The following is a 21708-nucleotide window of genomic DNA, read 5'->3' on the forward strand; positions in this document are numbered from 1 at the left end:
TCGCATGGCAGCTGCCCTTCTACGTGCACGTGTGCTCGTATGTCTCTGATGCTCCTCACAAGTGAATGAAGGGATTGTGTTTCAGGCGGCATTTTGTCGAGACCGGTGAGGCACAGTGATATACCCATGTGAGGGGTGGTAATTCCATTGGTTTCACTGTGAAAACACACCGTTATTGATTTGATGATTCATCTGTTGCTGTATGTCGTATTTTATACATGGGAGACACTTAAGACTTTTACAAGAAATGCTCTGAAAAGAGTCAGTCACTCCCAACACGTTTTTTCAAGACTTTGGGTAAAAAAAGGTCTGAAAATGGCTGGTACTGAATGAGTATAATTAAGAAGCCCTGCTCTGAATCTCGGACTGAGCATAATAAAGACAATCAAACTGTTTTTACAATGACGTGTTGGTCCAGACTGTGTTGCTAGCCATGCTCACCAAGCTGTAACCATGCACACTCATAAATCTTTTGGCTCTGTGGCCATTCCAGTGGTCAGCATAATAGTGGAACAACTTTTGCCTCGTCTTTCAGAGTTGGTACATACTATTTAGAATGGAGTCTGCTGGGAGTTGAAGAGCTCCTGGGTTTCTGTCTAACTACACATATGCTATCACACTCTCTGTGCACGCCCCTGCACACACTGCTGGTGAATGTCAGTGGAACACATGTTGGTTCTATTCTCAATGAGGAGTTAGCTCTTTTGAGTGGAATCTGATTTTGCCATTGCCCTGTTTTGGAATCCACCCCCATTTACTTTCTTGCCAGACCCACTAAAAAACAGGACTTTTACTATCCGATTCCAGCTGTTAGTTAAATATTTCTCCGGTTGTGGTGAGGAAAACACAACAAATCATCACCGTCGTATGAAAACTTCTTAAGTGTATGTGGAGATATGAATTCTCACACTGAAAAAATGTTATGGGAGCCTCACTGTTGTACAAAGTTCTCATGGTAATCTCTCAAGTATACTTTTGCGATGACGTGTTTTAGATGAGGAGTGCTGAAAGTCCAGGGATTTTTTTTAATAACAAAATCTCAATTTTAATAATAGTGTTCAATACATCTTTATTTTTATACCACTTTCATAACAGCTGCTGCTGTCACTAAGCACTTTCCAGAACATTTAACATGAAATAACAACAGAACACATTGTACAACATAAACCTCAACAATAATACAATTGTAATAACTTTTCCTCCTACATGTGTCTTATTGTTAGAAGTGGTTATAGATGAAAGAGGAGAGAATTCAAGTCTCCTTTCACTAGTGATTCAGAGATGTCCTGATCACAGCATGTATGACGTGACACATGTCTGCTACAAGCTAAGTTTCAAAGCAAACAAGCAGATGCAGCGTCCATTGACAAATACAGAGATCGGTTCTGTTCTTCTGCCCCACCGAGATCCACTTCATTTCCAAGCGCCGGCACTCAGTTCCAAATATACATCCATGTTCTGTGCAATCCTCTCTCCTCACCCTCAGCTCCACCAGCCATCCATCCAGCCACACCAATGCAGACTGTCCAACGGCATTGACATCTGAACGGCTGAACAAAACAAAGATGCCCACCACAGGCGCAAAAAAAACCTCACAAGCAGCATAATATTCACCATAGTATGTTAAAATATTACAATATGACAGATACCACTAGCATAACATAATGAGTTGATCTGTTTTCAATATGTCTGGGAGACAATTTCTCTTTTATGGTTCCAAAATGAGAATTTTCATTTCTAATCCAATGCTGGAATATACAAATCAGTGATTCCCAATCACCAGCGGTGCCAGGTAAAATGATCCCATTTCATTTTATTCGTCAAATTATTAATTACAAATCTACAAATACACTATTGGAAGTGTAATTCTGTCAATGCCAGCAACTTAGAGTTGAGAGCAACAATTAAATGCCCTTCCATTATATGCCAGAAGGCACAATAAACGTGTGTGTCAACCTGTTGCCATTCTTACAACAGAACGAGGCTTGGCTTGCCGCAAGTATAGCAGTTTTATGTTCCATTATAAGCGGCCCAGATTTCTCACTGAGGAAGTCAGTGTTTGGAAATTGAGACAAAATCATCATTATTGCAGTATATTCCTTTGGTGGGTACAAAATGGGTCCCTTGGCTCAATAAATGATGGGGAACCCTTGTATAAAGGTTTTGATGACTTTTGCTCGAGGATACAATATGTACACTTCCACGTGGTTCTCATCCCGACTGATAGCATTTTGCTACAAGTTTGTATGTGCACTAATGGCAACTGATCCAACTGGACTCAAGCCAAGTGTTCAACTTGGACTCAAGCCAAGTGTTCAACTGCCCAATGAATGTAATAAAATAATCTTGCCTTTGGTGTCGAGAGATTAAGTGTGTGGAGCGTAGGTGCTCTGTCAAAGGTCAATTTATTGATAACAGGATCAGATCAAGGGTCATTGGCACCATGGTGAGATTAATTCATTTTACCTCTGGTCTACATTTCTGGTTAGTGTTCCTTGCAGGTTTCTGCTGACCCAGCAATTATACTGTTGCTTCTTTTGTGTGAATGGTTGGTGGTTCTGGCTGTCAAGTTTAATTTCCTGCCATATCATCCTGGAGGGGATGGGAAGGGTCTGTTTTCTGGGTGCGTCAGCAAGAATTGTGGTTGTCATTCTAGGGGTAGGATCATATTTGGTCATTCCAACCTGCATTCAACACACAGACCTAAACACACACACAGAATTACACACCCGGCTGGATGTAGTGGAGTGTTTACTGGAGCATTGGGACCTTGGCGTGCCAGTGTCAGTGATGGATAAGGTAGTCGTGGTATGGGCAGTGTCACTGGCTTTTGCAGGAGGGTGTTGTTCTGCTGAGCCAACATATTCTGTTCCCTTTCCTGCGGTTGCTGGTACTGTTGTATTTTTGACTAGGTGTTTGGACATGTTCAGCCGTGTCAGTTTCAATCTCTTTTAATTTGTTTTAAAATTGTTTGCGGGTCTCCAATTTTTCTTTTCTTTTTTATTTTTATTTTTTGCATAGTATGGCATGGGATTTTGGCAGCATTTGAAAGTATAGCATGAATGCACTTTTAACTCAATTTGGTATTTATTTGTATATATGTGTAGCTTTAAACACACTAGATCACTCGGACAAAAACAAGCAGTAGTTCGTACCCAAGTTGCATTGTCACATATAGCATTTGTGATGATCTTTACAAAAACATGAATACAAACAGCATTCTTGTAATGTGGACAATTTGCCTACTTGATGCAATGTTTTCTAAAAAGCAAAGATGGAATTGATTGAGACAATTTGGTGAAGTATTTCATAGGCGATATAGGGTAATTGCTACATCGAAGGATATTATACATTGTGCTGTAATGGGCATGCTTCTATTTGCATGTGCGTGTTTTAGAGACCACCCAAGTTTCATTCCTTATACTTCGGGTGCTGTGAAGGAGAGCTTATCTCTGACTTTGGTGCTGATGGGCTCCTTCTGCATGACAGTAATGTCTCTGTCTCTTTGTTTTCTCCCCAGTGTGCAGGGGTGGCTTTTACAAGTCCACACTGGGAAACGTGGAGTGCTCCAAGTGTCCGCCTCATAGTTATACTCACCATGAAGGGTCATTGCATTGCGGATGTGAGAAAAACTACTTCCGTGCCGAGGGAGACCCAGCCTCCATGGCCTGTACACGTAAGTAGGAACGTTTGCACATCAAACCGATGGGATGCAGGTTGTGATCATTTCATTATCAACCGGTGCCTCTCAATGTCTCACAGTAGAAAAATTACGATATGGGTGGGAGGATTTTTTTTTCAGCAGCAATAAAAACATTCAATAAAACACATCTTCACCCTGACTTGAGGAGTTAATTCCCTGTTATTTTGAATGTCAATACACATTAGTGTTCTTTGATGAACTGAATGCTTTCAGATGTTTCTCACTCTGAGTTATCGTGCATACTTTTTCTACATCAAATTGTACAAAGAAGGGAATGGGAAATTTGGGAAAATAAAGCATTTGACAAAACTATAACTATCTATGGACATATTTAAGAATATCAGTTAGGGCCATAATTATTACGTTATCTTATTGAAGATGTTAGTGTGTAAACACTTTGTGATTTGCAATGTTAACTTCGAATTACTGTTCAATTTGCAGATCTTCTGAACCTTTTTGTTTTAAACTGTGATTCTGCAAAAATTACACTTTACTGTATTCAAATTAGATTTTTTTTAGCCCAGTTTGGGGGGGGGGTTGTTTCAATTATGTGTAAATTGTCTCCAAATTTATTGAGACCATATCTTGGAAAATATTGACCTATAATAAAAACGAAAACCCAAGTTGACTGGTTCAAAGCTGTTGACAGGAAACCACATCAATTCAACATCGAAGGCAGCGGTAATGAATTCATGGGTCATTCAAGTTGCAAATGCTTATTGGTCTGAATCACCCTTTCTCCTGCCGACATGATTCTGTTTGTCCTCCTCTGATGCACATTGATTGCAGATTCATCTTACAAGCGTTCCAAAAGCCGTTCCCCAAGAAACTATAAATCAGCCCATTCTCTGATGTCTGATTACGTATTAATTTATGACCAAAGGACTAAGAGAGAAAAGTAATTTATCATGTTTCACCAATCGCAGGAACACAGTTGAACATATAAAAGGACGCTCTCGGTAATGGACAGAATTCTAATTAGAGGACCTGTCATGACAGGCTGTTATTATTTAAACACCATCTGGTCAGCTGGCCAGCTTTTCTCTCTTTTGGGCAGACAGAGTGGTACAAGGGCTGCAACTAAAAATGATTAATCATTTAAGAGGTGCGGATGAGGATCTTTAGAGTTGGCCTTGACATTTAAAAGCATCATCAGCCAAAACAGAAAAGCAATTGGTGCCTGTGACATTTAACCGTACGCCACATTGTTGTTTTTAGTGATCATGAACCTGAACGGATTAATTACAGTGCAAAGCTGAAATACAATAATTGACAATTGCATACTATCAGTCAGAATAATCATTTTGTACATAACACTGCTTTACAATCCACGGTCTACTTTTACACCAGGAATACAGATTACAGATTATGATCTTTTCAGTTGTTGCCAACACAAACTGTAAAAAGCCAGGCCTTGTAAAAGTGGAATTCAGAACTGCGGAGCTGATGTATTGGCTTACATCGCACTCATAAAATGGCGGTTAGTGGATTTGCCATTTGCCATTAAATGACATTTTCTTTGTGCTGCCCCCCCCCCCCCATCTCATGACTTCACTTTCCTTCTGCTTTTGCTTCCTTTTCTCATCCTGTGTATCCAATGACCTCCTGGTCTTCTCACTTCCACTTCATGTCCTCTCCTCTGACCACCAGGCCCTCCCTCCGCTCCTCGTAACGTTATCTCCTCCATCAACGAGACCTCCGTTATCCTAGACTGGAGCTGGCCAGAGGACACAGGTGGCCGCAGGGACCTCACCTTTACTGTCCTCTGCAAACGATGCCGGGCCGGAGCCGCAAATGGAAGCAATGGTGGCAGCCTGCGATGTGAGCCCTGCCGAAGCAACGTCCGCTTTCTTCCAAGGGCCACGGGCCTCCAAAACACAACTGTGACAGTAGGAGACCTACTAGCTCACACTAATTACACGTTTGAGATTGAGGCACAGAATGGAGTCTCGTCACTGGCGCCCAAGATGAGGCAGTATGCCGCTGTCACCATTACCACCAATCAAGCCGGTGAGATGTTACAACAGATGGTAGATAATACAAGTCAAATATTCTGCTTCCACGTTAGCAATGTGTGCTGGGGTGCATTTCACAAGCATGCCAAAATGTATTTGTCTATCAATCTTAAACTAGGTTATTGTTTTTTCCAAAACACATCGCAAAGCTTTATTGTTTTTCAAAACCCCAAAAGTAGTAACATATGAAACTTGTGACTACTTAATTTTTGAGTGTTTATGTACTGACAGTTTTGCACGCACTCCATCCATCCACCAATTTTTTGATCCACTTATCCTCATGAAGGGTCGTGTGCGTGCTGGAGCCTATCCCAGGTGTCTTTGGGCAGTTGACGGGGGACACCCTGAAACGGTTGCCAGCCAATCGCAGAGCACACATAGACAAACAACCATTCGCGCCTAAGGAAAATTTTGAGCGTTCAATGCATTTTTTTAGAATGTGGGAGGAAACCAGAGTACCCGGAAAAAAACCTATGCAGGCACAGGGAGAACATGCAAACTTCACACAGGAAGGCCAAAGCTGGAATCGAACCCTGCACCTCTAGGTTGTGAGGTGGACGTGCTCACCAGTCGCCCACTGTACTATTTTGCACGCATTTGACTGTTAAAAATTATTTCTCTTATAATGTACGTTAACAGATATAGTACAGTAAGGCGAACAACAAAATTCACCTTTGCTTACAGTCACATTCCAAATACGGCTATGATCAAAGACCTTAAAACAAAAATAAAAGCAATGAAGGAAACTGCTGGTGTAAAGAAAGCAATCCACTGCGAACACTAAGAACACCAAATAAAATAACTGAAAGAAATGACAAAAGTCATCCTTTCAGAAAAGAGAAACATAACCACCAATGAAAACAATGACAAAGCAAACATTTGTACAAGTTTTCAGAGGATTCACAATTTGGCAGTTATTCTTGAAGGCTTGTCTGGAATGAAAGGTTGGGGCAAGAGAAGCTGCGTTTTGCCAAAACAATTGTTTTAACATACTCATTGGGAGCATAAAGTTTTTTTTTTTTTTCTCAGTGGTCAAAACAATCAAATGTCTGTATTTCAATTACATCCAGCCAAGACCCTCGGTCAGGAATGTGACTTATCCCTCAACTCACCTAAAACACCCACATCAACTCCACTGTTGCAGGTGGTGCACTGTATGTGCTGTATGCCTTCTGGCTGTCATGTATAAGCACATATAAGGACGTGAGTTTGAATGATTTGGGAGGAAATGGGTTGCAAACCTCCCATTGATGCGTGTAGGAAGTACCCACTTGGAACAATTGAGACAACCATTAAGACTCATTCACCATTGAATCGAGAAAGCAATTCAGTGGTTGCAGGATACAAGACAAACAATGCACGGGTGGAACAACTTACCGGGTCTCTAACTGAAATATAGTATGCACTCAGAATACACTGTATTAAGTGTTTTAAAGTTGTGTGACATCCATCTATATCAAATGGGACATGTCAAAGAAGAGAAGATGCATGTTTATTTATTTATTTATTTGTTTCTCAAACGTGGAAGCTTTTTTAGTCCAATGCTTATAAGGGGCAGAAACAGGAAAGCAATACGTCATTGAAGTTATTTTGGTAAAATCATGGTCTTAAAGAATGAATAGCAATAAAATACCTGCTGTGTTTGGTGGGGCATGTGGCCCACACATAATATTTGTAATTGTGGCTGCAACTACTGAAGAGGTAATATTGCTTAGACATTACAGGCCCAGTTTAATTTATTTTGCAAGACCTTACTTACTTTTTGCTGTGGTTGTTATCGCAGATATGGGAAGGCGTCTGTAGCTTTTCTTATTTATTGTTGGTATTGCCATTTTTTTGTTATTGTTTCAATTCTGAGACCAAGCAGCCTCAGGGGCTCCAGGATGTCCTGTCTAAACAAGTACTGTATTGTATATTTACAGCTGTGCGGCACGCCTCTTACAAATATCACAGGTGCCAAAAAGTATATACCTTTCTATCGTCCTCCAGCAATTGTCTCCTACTTGTACTTTGTGATGACACACTAGGATAGATATCTGGGTCACAAGCAGCAGGACAGAGGAGGGAGACGGCACGGAGTCACGAGACACAAAGGAGCCTTAACAAACTGCACGCTATCTAAATAGCGTGAGGACTGAACACTGTCTCGACTCAACCCTTCTGGATATAGCATGACCTGGATGACATTTGAAGTGATAACTCTTAGAAGAGGCTGAAAGAAAAATACCCAAAAATATTATCATCACTACTCTTCCATAAGATAATATTTCTCTCCCCTTTTATATTTAATGCTTTAGCCTTCAATTTAATGTTCATGTTCAAATGTACTTACACCAATCATAAATGCTTGATATTTAGAAGTCCAACCTGGGCTGCAGCGTAATCATGGTCAATGACTGGAGCCTGACATCTCAGAAATGAAAATGTCATCCATTTTATAGGCAACCTTAGAGTAACCATGGGCTCTTAAAACTGCCATACTTTAAAAAAAAAAAAAAAGACATTTAACCTAAGATCTGCAGCGGCAAACAGAAGTTGTGCTTCCACATTATAGCTGTAAAATGTACTAAAGTAAATGCAAAAGCTTAATTTTGCTTTTCATTTACATAGTTGGTGCTTGTTTTAATCAGGTGTCATTAGATTATTTCATACTTTGTCTTTTTCTGATAGCTGCTATTTTTTTTTCCATTTAATTTATCTCCCAAAGCTATTGTGTCTCAATTATGTTAAGAAAGTGGCTACTCACGATATTTTTCGTATGCACTCTATGTTTACAAAAGGGTTGGGACACTTGGCCATTTCACCTACGGGAAATACAGATTGAATGACATATACTGTAGAGTTGGTTTTCCTTGGGTTAAGAATAATGTTTCAATGCTCAACCCAAGATTTCAGAATGTATCCATTGGAATTTTTGTGTGGTCAGAGGTCACTGGTGTTGAAAATTGGAGCCTGGCTCACAATCTCAGTTCCAGTTCATCCTAAATGTGTTTTCAAGGGGTGAGGTTAGCGCTCTCTAATTCTTCCACACCAAAGTCATCCAGTCATACTTCTGTGGAGTTGGAATCTTTTCCATGACAGCATGACCGTAAACGAGAGTTGTGGAAGACCCTTGACTGGTGACCAAGAAATCAGAAGGCACACACAAAAAACAATTTGAAGTCTTAGGTAAAATGAACGCACATGTTTTTGGAAAGTTTCTAAATAAAATACACAGTTAATTGACTACTCTGTGTAACACATTGTTGGAAGAGTCCGCATTAGACTGAAGGGTTTATACCATCCAAACAGACCAGAAGACACATATCTAGAATTGATTATTGTAACAGTCTTCTTCCTGGGCTCCCTCAAATGAGCATCAAATAGCTGCAGCTGACCACAGCAAAGAGATCAGAACATATAACTCCAGTCCCTAGGGCTGAACCCTGGCACCAATTTGCCTGTAGAATAGATTTTAAAGTCCTGCTACTATACTAGTATAAATCACTCAATGGTTTGGGTCCTGAATACTTTAAAGAAATGCTGATTGAATATAAACCCAGTAGATCTGCCAACTTGGGTCAGTTAGTGGACCCCAGAGTTCAAAGTAAATATAGTGAAGCTGCATTTAGCCGTTATGCTGCACATAAATGGAATAAGTTGCCAACAGAAGTGAAGTTAGCCCCGAGGCTAAATGTTTTTAAGTCCAGGTTAAAAACTGTGCTTTTTTCTCATATCTTTGATTAAGGTACTCTGAACAATTTTAAATCTTTTTTTTTCCTTTTAGTTATTTTAGAAACCCACTTTTCTTTCTTTTTTTGCCAATGTGTTTGAATAGTATCAATGTTGTAATTTTTGTCTCTTCTTTTTGTTTGTCTCTTCTTTTGTTGTAAATCTTGTAATTTTTTTTTTGTGTTGTCTTTTTTTTCTGTGAAGAACATTGAGTTGCCTACTATATGAAATGTGCGATACAGATAAAATGGCCTTGCCCTGCCTTCAGCGACCCACATGCGGCAAACACATGGGAAGACTATGGTCTATTGAATTGTGTGGCAACAGTCAGATCGTGTGAACTCATAAAGTTGCAAAGCATTTATGATGAATGTTGGCTGTAATTACATTGCATGGTCCCAGACTCACAGTTTGCTTATATAGATGATAAGAACCAGACCTACTTTAAGTGACAGGACATGGATTCGTGGCACATAAATATTCTGTTTTTGTTTATGTGTATTCATGAATGTGTGACTTGACTGAAGTGGAGAGGGCCACCGAATTTTGCAACAACATAATTATGTCTGTGTGTTTGAGCAGAACTTTTTGGGGGGGATTATCGTAAATATAATCTGCAGGGATAGTCAAGGGGAGTTTTTTTTTTCTGAACATATACAGCATATGACTTGGAGTGCACTTATCAATGATGAGGGCTATGTGTGCACTGAATACTAACAACTGTCTTTGTTTGAGTAATCGTCAGAAGAGATGGATCTTAGCTTTTTACATTGTTGATAATCACACAAAGATGCAGGCAGACACACCCGCTTTGAAGCTGAAAGACACTACGCACTCCACCTGACATACTGTATTAGCATGTCTCAGTCCAAAGAATATCTCCCCCTGCAGCTGTACACTCTCCTTTGGCCCTGGGAGTTTACAAGGATTAAGTATGTCGGTGTGCCAGCCCTACCTGATCTGCTCACACGTAGAGATGCCAAAGCAGTTAAAAGATGGATTAAGTGTTTCCCTGGGTAGTAGCAGTGTGTCCGGGCAGTTATGTCAGATACAATTCCTCCTCTCATCTCTTTGCCCTCCAACTCATGGTCATGTTGACTAAGTTTGTGTTGTGTATCTATATTTAAAGCAGTTTATTCCAACACTAACCCTTTGAACTGCTCCTGAGTCTAATAGAGGGAAAAACACTTGTGCATACAATGCTGCACTGATCCTAAATACAGTGGCCACTCGCCATTTTCACCCATTTTACCTGGACATACATTTAAGTCGGACATAATATGTATAAGTGACTTTAGTCACATGCTAATCTCTTGATTTGATAAGGGAATTAGCCTTTATAGAAATTTTAATATTGCATCGAGTTAGTGCTAATGTGTGAGGATGAGAGGTAATGTGGATTTGCTTGCATCGTAGAATGATTACACAAAAAACTATAAACTGATTTCCTTTGTGAGTGGTGACACATGGTGCTGAGTGAGAACCCATTACGGTTTGATAAGGACCCAAATAATGTTCAGGATACAATCATGTGTTTTCACTTTTCATTGCGCAGTCCACTGGAGTTGAGGCCAAGTAGGGCAGCAGCCACCAATCAGATCCAATTGATAGAGCTGTACAAGTAGGGCTTTATTGGAACAGTGCAGCTTGTCACCTTGGGATTTGTCTATCAAAAAAGTCAAGTTTTGATTTAAATGGACTGTATGCATGCAGCACTTCCACTTTTGTCGTCGCAAGGTACCAAAGCTTCCATTTTGGGGGAGGCGCATCATCAAAGTCTGTTGTGAGTATCTTATAATGTAGATTTTGTAATGTAGCTCCTCTCCCGAGACCACCAGAGTTCACTTAATACCGTCCTTCCCGCTTTCAAGTAAATGGGTGCAAGCAAGGAGGTGGAGCTCCTTACAGAGCCTGTTGTCTCCTCTCCCACATCTAATGATCAATATTTTACTATTAGATAATAATCCTTGAACTCTGTACTGTCCTCTCTTCTTCTTTCTTCTGATGAATAGACGCAACCACACACATACAAACAATCTTGAAAAAAGTGTCCTAAAATGTTGACAAGTGATAGAAATTCAAACTTGAACCTACGCCACCTTATAAAATTTTAGCGGAAATACATCCCACCACTGTTATTATTATTCATTATATAATGGTTAGATAATTACAGAAATAATTATACTAATACTTGAATTATTGTGTCAATTTTCTTGCAAGGCTTGAATTTATTTTTTAGTAATTACTTCAGCGCATTAAGTCTCTTAGTTATGTGCTCCCTGACCAATTGTCCTTACGTATTCCTATAAGTGCCATTTAAAACACTTAATGGCACCACAGACCAGTCTGACCCTCTGTGGCACCTAAGTCATAAAGTTACATCTTAGAAAAAAACAAGAGACAACAAATTAAGCATTTTGCAGTAGACAAGCTGAAAGAGATAAAGAAAGGAAACCTAAAACGAAGATGCGAGGAACTTGAAGTTGCCCTTAAGATACTTAGACACACACAATCATTACCACCATAAACCACAGTGCCAATAAAAAGCACCGCCTTGCCCCACTATCACAACCAAGGGGAGAGGAATGGTTGGCGGTATGGAAACAGATTCTTCCCATCTGGATTCGTTATAGAAAAAAAAATCCCAACAGAATTACACTTGGGTATATGCATGGGAAGACAAAAAAACACCCATACCCACAAAGGCACACTCTGTGGCTTTACAATAGCAATCAACCAAAGCTTGAACATTTCAAAGACAAACATGTTTTTTCCTGTGGTCTAATAAAATTAAAAGTCAATGCCTCAGATGGAGAGCAAACCCCAGAGCTCCCTGGCAATTAGAGAGCAGTTAAAAAAAAGGGAAATGAGAATCCGAGTGAAGAAAGACCAAAAAGAACATGTGGGGCGCAGAAAATTACTCGAGTGGGACCATGTGAACATCTTGAAGTGAATGATTGCTGAGGAAAACTGGAGAGTAAGGAGCAAACCTCAGAAAATGGAAGGGTCAGCTACCCAGAAAGTTAGCTGACCCATTGTCTTTTTGTCAGGTATATTGCAGCCTTTGGAAACCCAGTTGTTGCGTGTGTTACGGGAGATGCAGGGGATGTCGCCCCATGGCCAAACATGCTGTTCTCTGTAGCTAGCCGCTAGAAGCTTTCGGCCATTGCCAGGAATGATGGGAGCTGGTAGTCAAACAAGCAACAGAGAGATGGGGGTGGTGCGGCCAAGTTGGCTGCATTTATGGCACTCGTTCCCTATGCTCATTAAACTCAACTTGAGCTACTTATTTTCATCCTGCTATATACTTTAAACTTTATATATAAACAGCAGTGAACCACTATGCACAAACACTTCGACATTTCTGTGGACTGTTTCATTTTTCCACTGTGACATGTTTGGTAATTTCATTGATAAGCGGGGATGATACTTTGGGTAAATATATTGAGGGCTTGAAGCTAGTCAGTAAAACCTCATAGATAAACCACGTCACATTAAAAGCCACGGGGTTCGGATCGCGGGGAAAAAAGTGGTGGTTTATAATCTGAGAAATCCGGTAACTCTACAACATTTTATATGATCCGTCTCTGTGTTGTCCAGGTGCCTCGAATAGATTTTTCCATGTTGTGTTTGACAGAGAGTCCTTCAACACCAAGTCGGCTGTATTTGCTCATGTTTTAGTGCTAAGAATATTTTTTTCCAATATGGTCTTATACATTGGACTCAAATAAGAGATGTCATATTTGTATAGACTGAAGAAACGCAGAAGTGCAAGTGGAGTCTCAGAGGACTATGATTTAAAAGGAGCCCTTCAGGAATATGAATGAATGCCTGTTTGCTATTCTGTTTTTGTAAGTCTTGGAATATTAACCATAGTAATAAAAATCATGAGGGCCACTGCCAACTTCTATTCGCAGCTATGAGATGCTTCAAAAGTTGTAATCCTTCTCTAACCCATGGTCCTCTTGTGTGATGAGGACACAGGAATTATTCTTTGGGGATTGGAGGAGACATCATGTATTTACATGGGTGGATATGTTAGTTATATGGACACGTTAGACTGAATTACAATATCTAAACACTTTCCTCAAGTGACTACCTATCCGCCCTTACATGAGAACTGTGTGTGTGTGTGTGTTGTTTGCACTTGCTACTTTATGTAAATCATCTGTTTACAACCCCCAATCTAAGCCTATATCCTTAAATGTGGCCCCACTGGACACAAAACTGAATTAGCCTAATAGGAAGGCTAGACAATTGCCAGGATGCAACTGAACTTCCACTGAACCTCCATATAGGATCACTCACTGTCTCACATGCTCTATTTTTCTCTCTCTGGTTTTCCTACCCAGCTCCCTCTCCAGTTATAGTGATCAAAAAGGAGAAGACATCACGGAATAGTGTTTCCTTGTCTTGGCTGGAGCCAGAGAGGCCGAACGGCATTATTCTTGACTACGAGATCAAATACTATGAAAAGGTTGGTACTTACTGGATTCCATCACACCTTTCCTCATTAGCACTATGTGCTCTCCTTATTTTAGTTGTGAGTTTATACATAAATTCACACTAACAGTGTAACATTAAATGTCAAAGATAATTTGTTCCCTCATGATGGTCGACTTGTAATTTCTTCTAAAGCTCAAAACTCCTTTTGCTTGTTCTCCCTCTAGAATACGTGTAAAAAAGCCACAGAAAAAGGGCAATGCATGAACAGAGTTAATCCTTTGTTTTTGGCTAAACTGAGCTCTGCTTTTTGCTGGCGTGATGCAAGGTTATTGAACTTGATGAAAACTAACAAAATAACTCAGACAAAAACAAAAAAACATTTTCATTAACGAAATACAATAAGAATGAAAATGCTTTTAGAGAAGTGAAAGCTAATAGAAACTACAATTTAAGTTCATTTTAAATGTATTCATTTTGGCCTTGCTGTATATTCATCGCTTATATACGCTTAGAAGAAGGAAGTTCAGTTGTTTAAGAATTGTAGTTTATTTCTCAATATTTTTTTAAAATTATGTTGCACTCAACAAATATTCAATATACTGTATTAAAAAAAAAGAAAACCACAATCCAAAATGAAGTAGTTTCAAAATTATTACACCAAAAAAAAAAAAAAAAAACTCACACAATTGTTTTACAAACTCATCAAACACAAGTACATTTAAAAAATAAAACTACCGGTAACCGAAGTGAAAAATCCACACCTGCGATCTCTCTGGTTCGATACCACACACAGTGACAATTCAACCTTCAAGATTTAATGTGACTTTAAAGGTAGAATTATGGTGTGTATTTCACAATCATGATCTGTTTTGACCACCGTTGTTCAACATTTCGGACAGTTTGAATTGACATGATATTTAGAAAATGATATAAGCTTTAAAATATCATATGACCCACAACCCTTGTGAAGATAAGGAGGTTCGGATAATGGCTGGATGGATGGACATATTCTACGAGGGTTGTAGGAAGATAGAACCTACTGTAAGTCAGCCTGAAAGTGGCGAAGAGGCAGGGTCATCCTGGACGGATTGCCAATAAATCCGATTCAGAAAGCATGTCTTAAAGTTCAGGAAAAGGGAACGGGCAGGTCTTTGGGTTGTTGACAGCACAGTTGAGGATAGCTGTTTGTCTCTGTGACTGACAGTGACTCCCCTCTTTTCTCTCCCTTGACAACATGAGACGCACAACATGAACTAAATAGTTTAATCTCTTCAAATGATCTTAGGCAAAATGTATTGTGTTTGACAGAACCCTCTCAGTATTCTGATCCATAACAAACAGTACTTAGTTACGACACTTAAACACCTGTGCAATACAAATGAAAAACAAATTCAGTTTCTTGGGTATGCTAGACAGCAGTTATGAAGGTTAAATGTGATATGGAAATATAGTGAAGTACGATGATATCTTAATGTAAACCATGAATACAAATTTAAACGATTCTTGTGTTTCAGCAGATTGCATGATGTTATCAAGGGTATCCAATTAAAATCAGCCCCAAACTTACTCAACTTCCCCACCTGCTTTTGTCACCCCCGAACCCTTCGAATCAACTTCTCATTCCTCGTCTTGTCATCTTTATCATGTTTTCTTTGCCTTTTCTCTTTCTTATTCTCACCTTTTTTCCCCCCATGTTTCATGTTCTGCCTTTCATCTTGTCCTCCCCTCTCCTTCATGGAGTTTTATGTTTTATGGCAGACAGTAAACGGGGTCGTTCATTCTTCTGTGAGGGGAAATTAGCACCGAACGAATTACACTGCCTTTCAGCACCAATGCTACTGGAGCTGATATTTGATGGTGAAATTAGTCGTTGATGCAAGTTTAGTCACTCGAGCAGATTCACTGTGTCTGCATGTGCTGTGTGTGTGTGTGTGTGTGTGTGTGTGTGAATGAGAAATGAGAGATTGTGCGTTTGTGCATGTGAGAGCAAGAGAGAGGGGGAGAGAAGAAAGTACATGTGTGTCCCCAGATCACAGTTTGCTTCAATGCCAGCCCTGGCCCCTAATCTCTTGATTAGTAGGCAGACAGAAGCAGTCTCCTCTCTAAACTCGGTTCCCTGCTCAGCCACCCTTACCTAAGATGCTAATACATGGCTGGAAAACAGCAAGGGGAAAAGTTAATGACTGATACAGCGCTTTCTCATTCACACACACTTGCACACACTCAACCACAAGATGCAAATTCATTACAGAACGATGAAGAAATGAAAAGGTGGTGTTTAAAATGGCGTAAAGCACAGGGGCGTTGCATAAATCCTTGTTAGTCACATCCAGGGACACATGAGGACATGCGCACAAACTCTAACACACTTTTCACAGGATTCTCCACAGCGGCCACTTTTTAAACTTCAGACAAAAGGGTTCTTCCATGCAGATGGGTGAACAAGGACACCAGTGGGAGATCCCCTTAAAAACGGTGTATTCTGGAAGGCCGCTTGAGGTGAAATCGTACGCCAAGGCTGAAGTCCGCATTGCAGCACACAAAGTGTTTCAAGACAGAATCACAAAGACACACAAAGAGACACATTGAAGAGAAGAGTTGCGTTAAAGTCACTCAATTTTGTTTTGTCAAGTGGTTGCCCAAAATAAAATCTCCTGGATCCATAATTTTTTTTAGGTCGACTATACCTATACTGTACTTAAAATGTATTCAAAATTGTGTAAAATCAACACAAAGTTTTCTTCCGTACCGACATGCAAGCTGCCTGTGATGAGAACAAAGCGCATGCAGTAAGATGATGAGCTGCGCTGTCTTAAAACACGGGTTCCTCTTTTGTTGTGCTTTTCTCTATAGTATTGTCTTTCTAATACAATGATTGCACCGATATATATTCTACATGTGGACAAATCAAATTTGAGTTAACAGATACAATTCCCAATCCGATAAAATGCTAATATATTTTAGGATCTTTTTAATCAATAACTAACCACCTAAACATCTATTTCAATATTGTTTGACCGTAGTTTCACACAGGATAATTGTGCCATCTAATTTTAGGAGGAACTAAACAGCAGTAGAGTAAGTGTGTTTGCGACTTTGAATGAGCAAGGATGGCAATAAAAAGGCGTTGTCTGGGAAACCTGGAAGTGCTTTTCAGCGTTCATGGTACTTTCACAGATGTGCAAGTTACCCAAGATGCCACGAGCACTAAGACACTCGCTGCATCATCAAAGATTTTCAGCTTCAAGCCGGTCAAAATCTGGATGTCCTTTTCCTCTTAGCCTGGAGGACACAATTGTCCATGATGTTCAAAGGCAGTGTGGAAAGAAGACTCATTACACATCAGCACATTTAATGATAGTTTCTACTACTTTGGCGGATCACTCTTGAAATAGTATTGTCTAAGCAGATGCGCTTTATCAGAGATAAACTTTCTGTAGATTTATGAATGCAATAATCCCAAAGATATAACTTGTATGGCATGCATGAGCTTTGAAACAGACCATTGATCATGTCTGACAGGGTTTCATATCGGCCCAAATGGTTGTTGCACTTTTGATTTTAAGATTTTTTAGCTACTGGTCCCTCGAAACAATATTAGTTGCGCCGGAAAATTAAAATGCAACTAGCTTTGTTGAACCACAAGTTATCACTTAGCTCCAGATGTATGAAGGTGGGAGGTGACTTTGCCTCTATTTGTGTTACGTTCGGTTTAAATATAAAATATATCATATATTTTATGCAATGTCATTATTGTTTCAAACAAAGAGAGCCTCTAATGGGCGTGAAACATCTCCACATTCAGTAAAGGAAAAAAATCTGTTGTGTGGTCGTGGGCAAACTACATTTCTTGCACATGTTATCAATGCGATCTCTCTCATGAGCACAGAGACCTTCACATGCAGAAATTTGGTGTGTTTATTTGGTCTTACGTGGAAGGAATCCTGTTTTGCATTTTTGTGTGCATGTTTATACAAGCAATAATTTTCTTCAGCTTTGTTTAGATTGTCAAAGCGGCATTACAGCTATGGTGGTGATCTGTAGTGCTCCGGCGAGACACACATGGTCAGCCCTTAATCACAGGATGCCATTGCTATGCTTTGCTTCCTCACACACACACACATGCGCACACACGGACATAGGTCGTTTTACCACACCTGTGTGTGATTTTAAAAGGGATCCCATGCTGTCCTTGCCATTGAATGGTGACAAGCCGTGAGTGGATTTATAGTTGCGATGAAGAGTTATCCTGATGTCGGCCTGTTGTATCAGTTACCTCCACACACCCATACCAGTTTAAAAAGCTTTGTGCTCTATAAAACCCTAATCCCCCCATTACTGGCCGTGAAGTCTTTTCATATTGCCCTGTGTGTGCCCAATGAGGGCTTGTAAATAACCCGGTTGGTAGAATGAGGATTCAACTCCTTCCTTGACGTGGGTTTGTTTTTTTTCGCTTGCCTTATTTGAGAAACCAAAGGCTCATTTTGTTAAATGAATGCCATTTAGGTTGTTGAACCTTATTTTATCTCCCCTGTTTATCTTTAATGGCTTATTTTGTTGTTGTGGATTGGTGGAGCACTCCTAGATTAATGGGTTGGTAGTCATTCCTTTAAATGGCAGTTTACCCAGGCTGGGTGGAGGAACAAAGTAGGGTGCATGCAGTCCAACTTCAAATCTCAAATTAATGATGAAATTCAGATCAGATCATATTCGTCACTGGCTGACCAAATTACAATATGGCTGTGTGTGTAGAGAGAAATTTGTAATTTCACTCTAGTCTCCTAGTAGAATCCTTCTCGTGGTATGCAAAAAAAACATCACCGTCTAAGTACAGTTCAGTTTTATTTAACTTTTGGAGTGAAGTACCTGTGTCTTTAATGTTTAAGAAGTGTTTGTTTTTAAATAGCTATGTGTGTGCAATTTGTATTGAACTTTAATGTTCAATATATTTTAATGTAATCATAATTCAAGTACAGTCCCCACCCCCTCCATATTTAAGCAGTACTGTAATGTCCAAAATGTGCATCACATCAAAGCGACTGATAATAATCTGTTTTATCTTTGGTAAACTGTTGTGCGCTACTGTATTTTAAAATGGGTTCTTGAAGAGCTAACGTAGCCCTGTAAAAAAGTTTGACAACCATTCTCCTAAACGACTGTGTCACAACACAAACAATTTTAAAAAGCCTCTCCCGTCAACTTAATAAACATGTCAATCGAGTCAATCAATTCTATCATCTGAAAGACCTAAAATTAAAATGAGATTTTTCGTCTCTCATCCAAGAATTCCACATCTGGTCGCAAGGTGAAGACTCCCTGTTCTTGCTTTGCTTTATCAGCATAGATCAGCAGGAGAGAAGTCGTAAAATAGGGAGGCCATAATTCATCAGATAAAGGGAAACCTGTCAAACTGTCGGCATTGTTTGGGTGTGTGTGCTTATGATGGCCCACACTCTCAGATGAGACACCGCGCATGTTGTATTCATTAATATTTCGGCCCAAGGCGATGTATTTAATTTCCCTGTCTGTATTTCTGCCTCGTCTGTTAGGAGGAGCAAGAGACCAGCTACACAATCCTTCGGGCCCGGGGTTGTAACGTGACTCTGAATGGTCTTAAGCCCAACACTGCCTACCTACTGCAGATCAGAGCCCGCACAGCTGCTGGCTACGGAGCCAGCAGCCCCAGTTTTCAGTTTGAGACCAGTCCTGACTGTAAGTGGTGGCTGCCATGCATAAAATATGGAGTTCGGTTTCCAGAATGCCTGTTTTAAACCAAGGATTCCAACATACATTTTGTCCGTTCTTTTTAAATAACGTGTGCGTGTGTCGAATATATTGCTGGCGACAACGTGTAACTCACTACTGTGTTGCTCTGTCTTTCAGCAGCCTTTTCCATCTCCAGTGAGAGTAGCCAGGTTGTTCTAATTGCGATTTCCTCAGCAGTGGCCATCATCCTGCTCACTGTGCTGCTCTACGTCTTGATTGGCAGGTCTGTCCACATGTCACCTCGGAATTATGCGGCACAATCCTTTTGCTCTCTCCTAACAACCTGATTGCATAGATTAGGCATGGACATCACCAAAAAAAAATAAAAAAATCTATTTAGTAATTCCTAATTAGTCGATGGGTAATTCAAATACATTTTCCAAAGATTGTCTTCAAAAACATTACAGTCCAAAACAATGCTCTTCTCTCATCAATTTTATAAGAACAACCTTATAAATAAATCTGCATCTCATGGAATCTCGTTGAGAAATATGAGCATGCCTCGGGGGTTGTTGCAGATGCACAAATATTCGTATGCTAATGATGGTAGCCTTTGTTATTGATCTATAATTTTGACAAGCACAGTGTTGGTCCCAAACAGAAAAGTATCTTTGCTATCTTTAGGTCAAATTAAACATAATTAACATAATGTGTTATCTCCATACCTAACTTCCATGCTATCCTAACAATAACTGTATGAACAATTATAACTCATGTGTCTGTCTGTGTGTTGATTGGAAGACATTAATAGTATGTCACTGATTTGGGCATTCTGGGAAAAAAAGTTGATAGATTCCCCCGCGGTTCGTAAGAGCTGGGATTTTGCACTTGTATACACTCTCCTACGCTCACGCACGCACGCACACGCACTCACACACACATACACACATCAACTAAAATGGGCCAATGGGTGAAACCTTATTAGACGTGGCACAGCTTCTAACCTTCTCTATTTGGATTGGCAGGTTTTGTTGCCACAGCAAATCCAAACATCCTGATGAGAAAAGACTGCACTTTGGCAACGGCCACCGTAAGTACCGGACTGTTTTTCTTCTTCAATCTTTCCTGTCTCCACTTTACAGTTCACTGAACTCCAATTAGCTGGTTGCATTCGAAATTGCTTGAATGTTTTGTTCTTGTCGATGTTTCTTTCTCACAGTATTTTCACACTTCTAAACAAACAGAGGCCGGATGGGAAATGTTGCTCAAGCTTGACAATGTTGTATTCTCCAAGTCCCGTGTTAAATGTTGTATTCTCCAAATCCATGATCACGCACATGCTTTATATTTGAAAAATCTCATGGCACAACACCAAACAAAAAGTGTCACAAAAAGTTCACAAGACACAGAAACTGAAATAAGAATGATGTGTGGTGCAGTGTAATGTCTTTATTGTATGGTCCATCGGCGTACATATACAGTACATTGTATTTATTGTCAATCGATACTCATTGCCAGGCCAATTAATTGAAATTGGACGATAAATATAAAGTAGAATAGAGTAATAGAAACCTCAATTCCATTTGTACTTGTCTCACCAGTCATTACCTTTTCAGTGTAAACGGAGAGATTGATGATGTTAAAACTTTGATGATGTTAAAACTTTTAACATCATCAATCTCAGCTAAAACGAAAGTCGAGCAAAATAACAGACGTCCTAACAGAAAGGAAGGAAATGAGTACAGTACTGCATATGGCAGGCATTCAGAATTAGGATCGTTAAAGTACTCGAAATGTTTTTGATTTTAGTCTTTGCCTTTTCCTTTATTGACTGTAGCCGCTAAGCTTGATAGGTTTAAACCACAAATCTCCCCAAGACAGTAACATGTTTTTTCACTCATGAATAATTTAGGAGGATCAAAATGTGACCATAAACTACTAGGGAAGTCCAATTTTTAAAAATATATATTTTTTCTTTCCTGACATTTTGTCCTGTCTTAAAGTGGCAGTGAAAAGCCTTTAATTAGCTCTACTAAACTCGAGCAAAGTTGAAAATTTCATCGGACTGGGAATCACTGAACGCTGAAGTAACGCTCGGTCGAATCAGATTTTGCAACGCGAAAAACA

At 39.8% G+C, this 21708-nt stretch overlaps 1 protein-coding gene across 3 annotated transcripts in view; it reads left to right on the forward strand.

Moving 5' to 3' along the window:
- Positions 1-21708, forward strand: part of epha3 (eph receptor A3) — an 85929-nt gene that overhangs the window by 43432 nt on the left and 20789 nt on the right. For 2 of the 3 annotated variants that reach the window (XM_086122940.1, XM_086122937.1), the window contains exons 4-9: positions 3521-3676; positions 5354-5713; positions 13782-13906; positions 19425-19587; positions 19759-19864; positions 20607-20671. In XM_086122940.1, coding sequence (XP_085979066.1) covers positions 3521-3676; positions 5354-5713; positions 13782-13906; positions 19425-19587; positions 19759-19864; positions 20607-20671 — 975 coding nt within the window. The remainder of the gene's footprint in view (positions 1-3520; positions 3677-5353; positions 5714-13781; positions 13907-19424; positions 19588-19758; positions 19865-20606; positions 20672-21708) is intronic. The other variant, XM_086122939.1, reaches the window with a different exon arrangement.

This window comes from Hippocampus guttulatus, chromosome 11, assembly GCF_054856545.1.
Source record: "Hippocampus guttulatus isolate MCC_2025c chromosome 11, RoL_Hgut_1.0, whole genome shotgun sequence".
NCBI lineage: Eukaryota > Metazoa > Chordata > Actinopteri > Syngnathiformes > Syngnathidae > Hippocampus > Hippocampus guttulatus.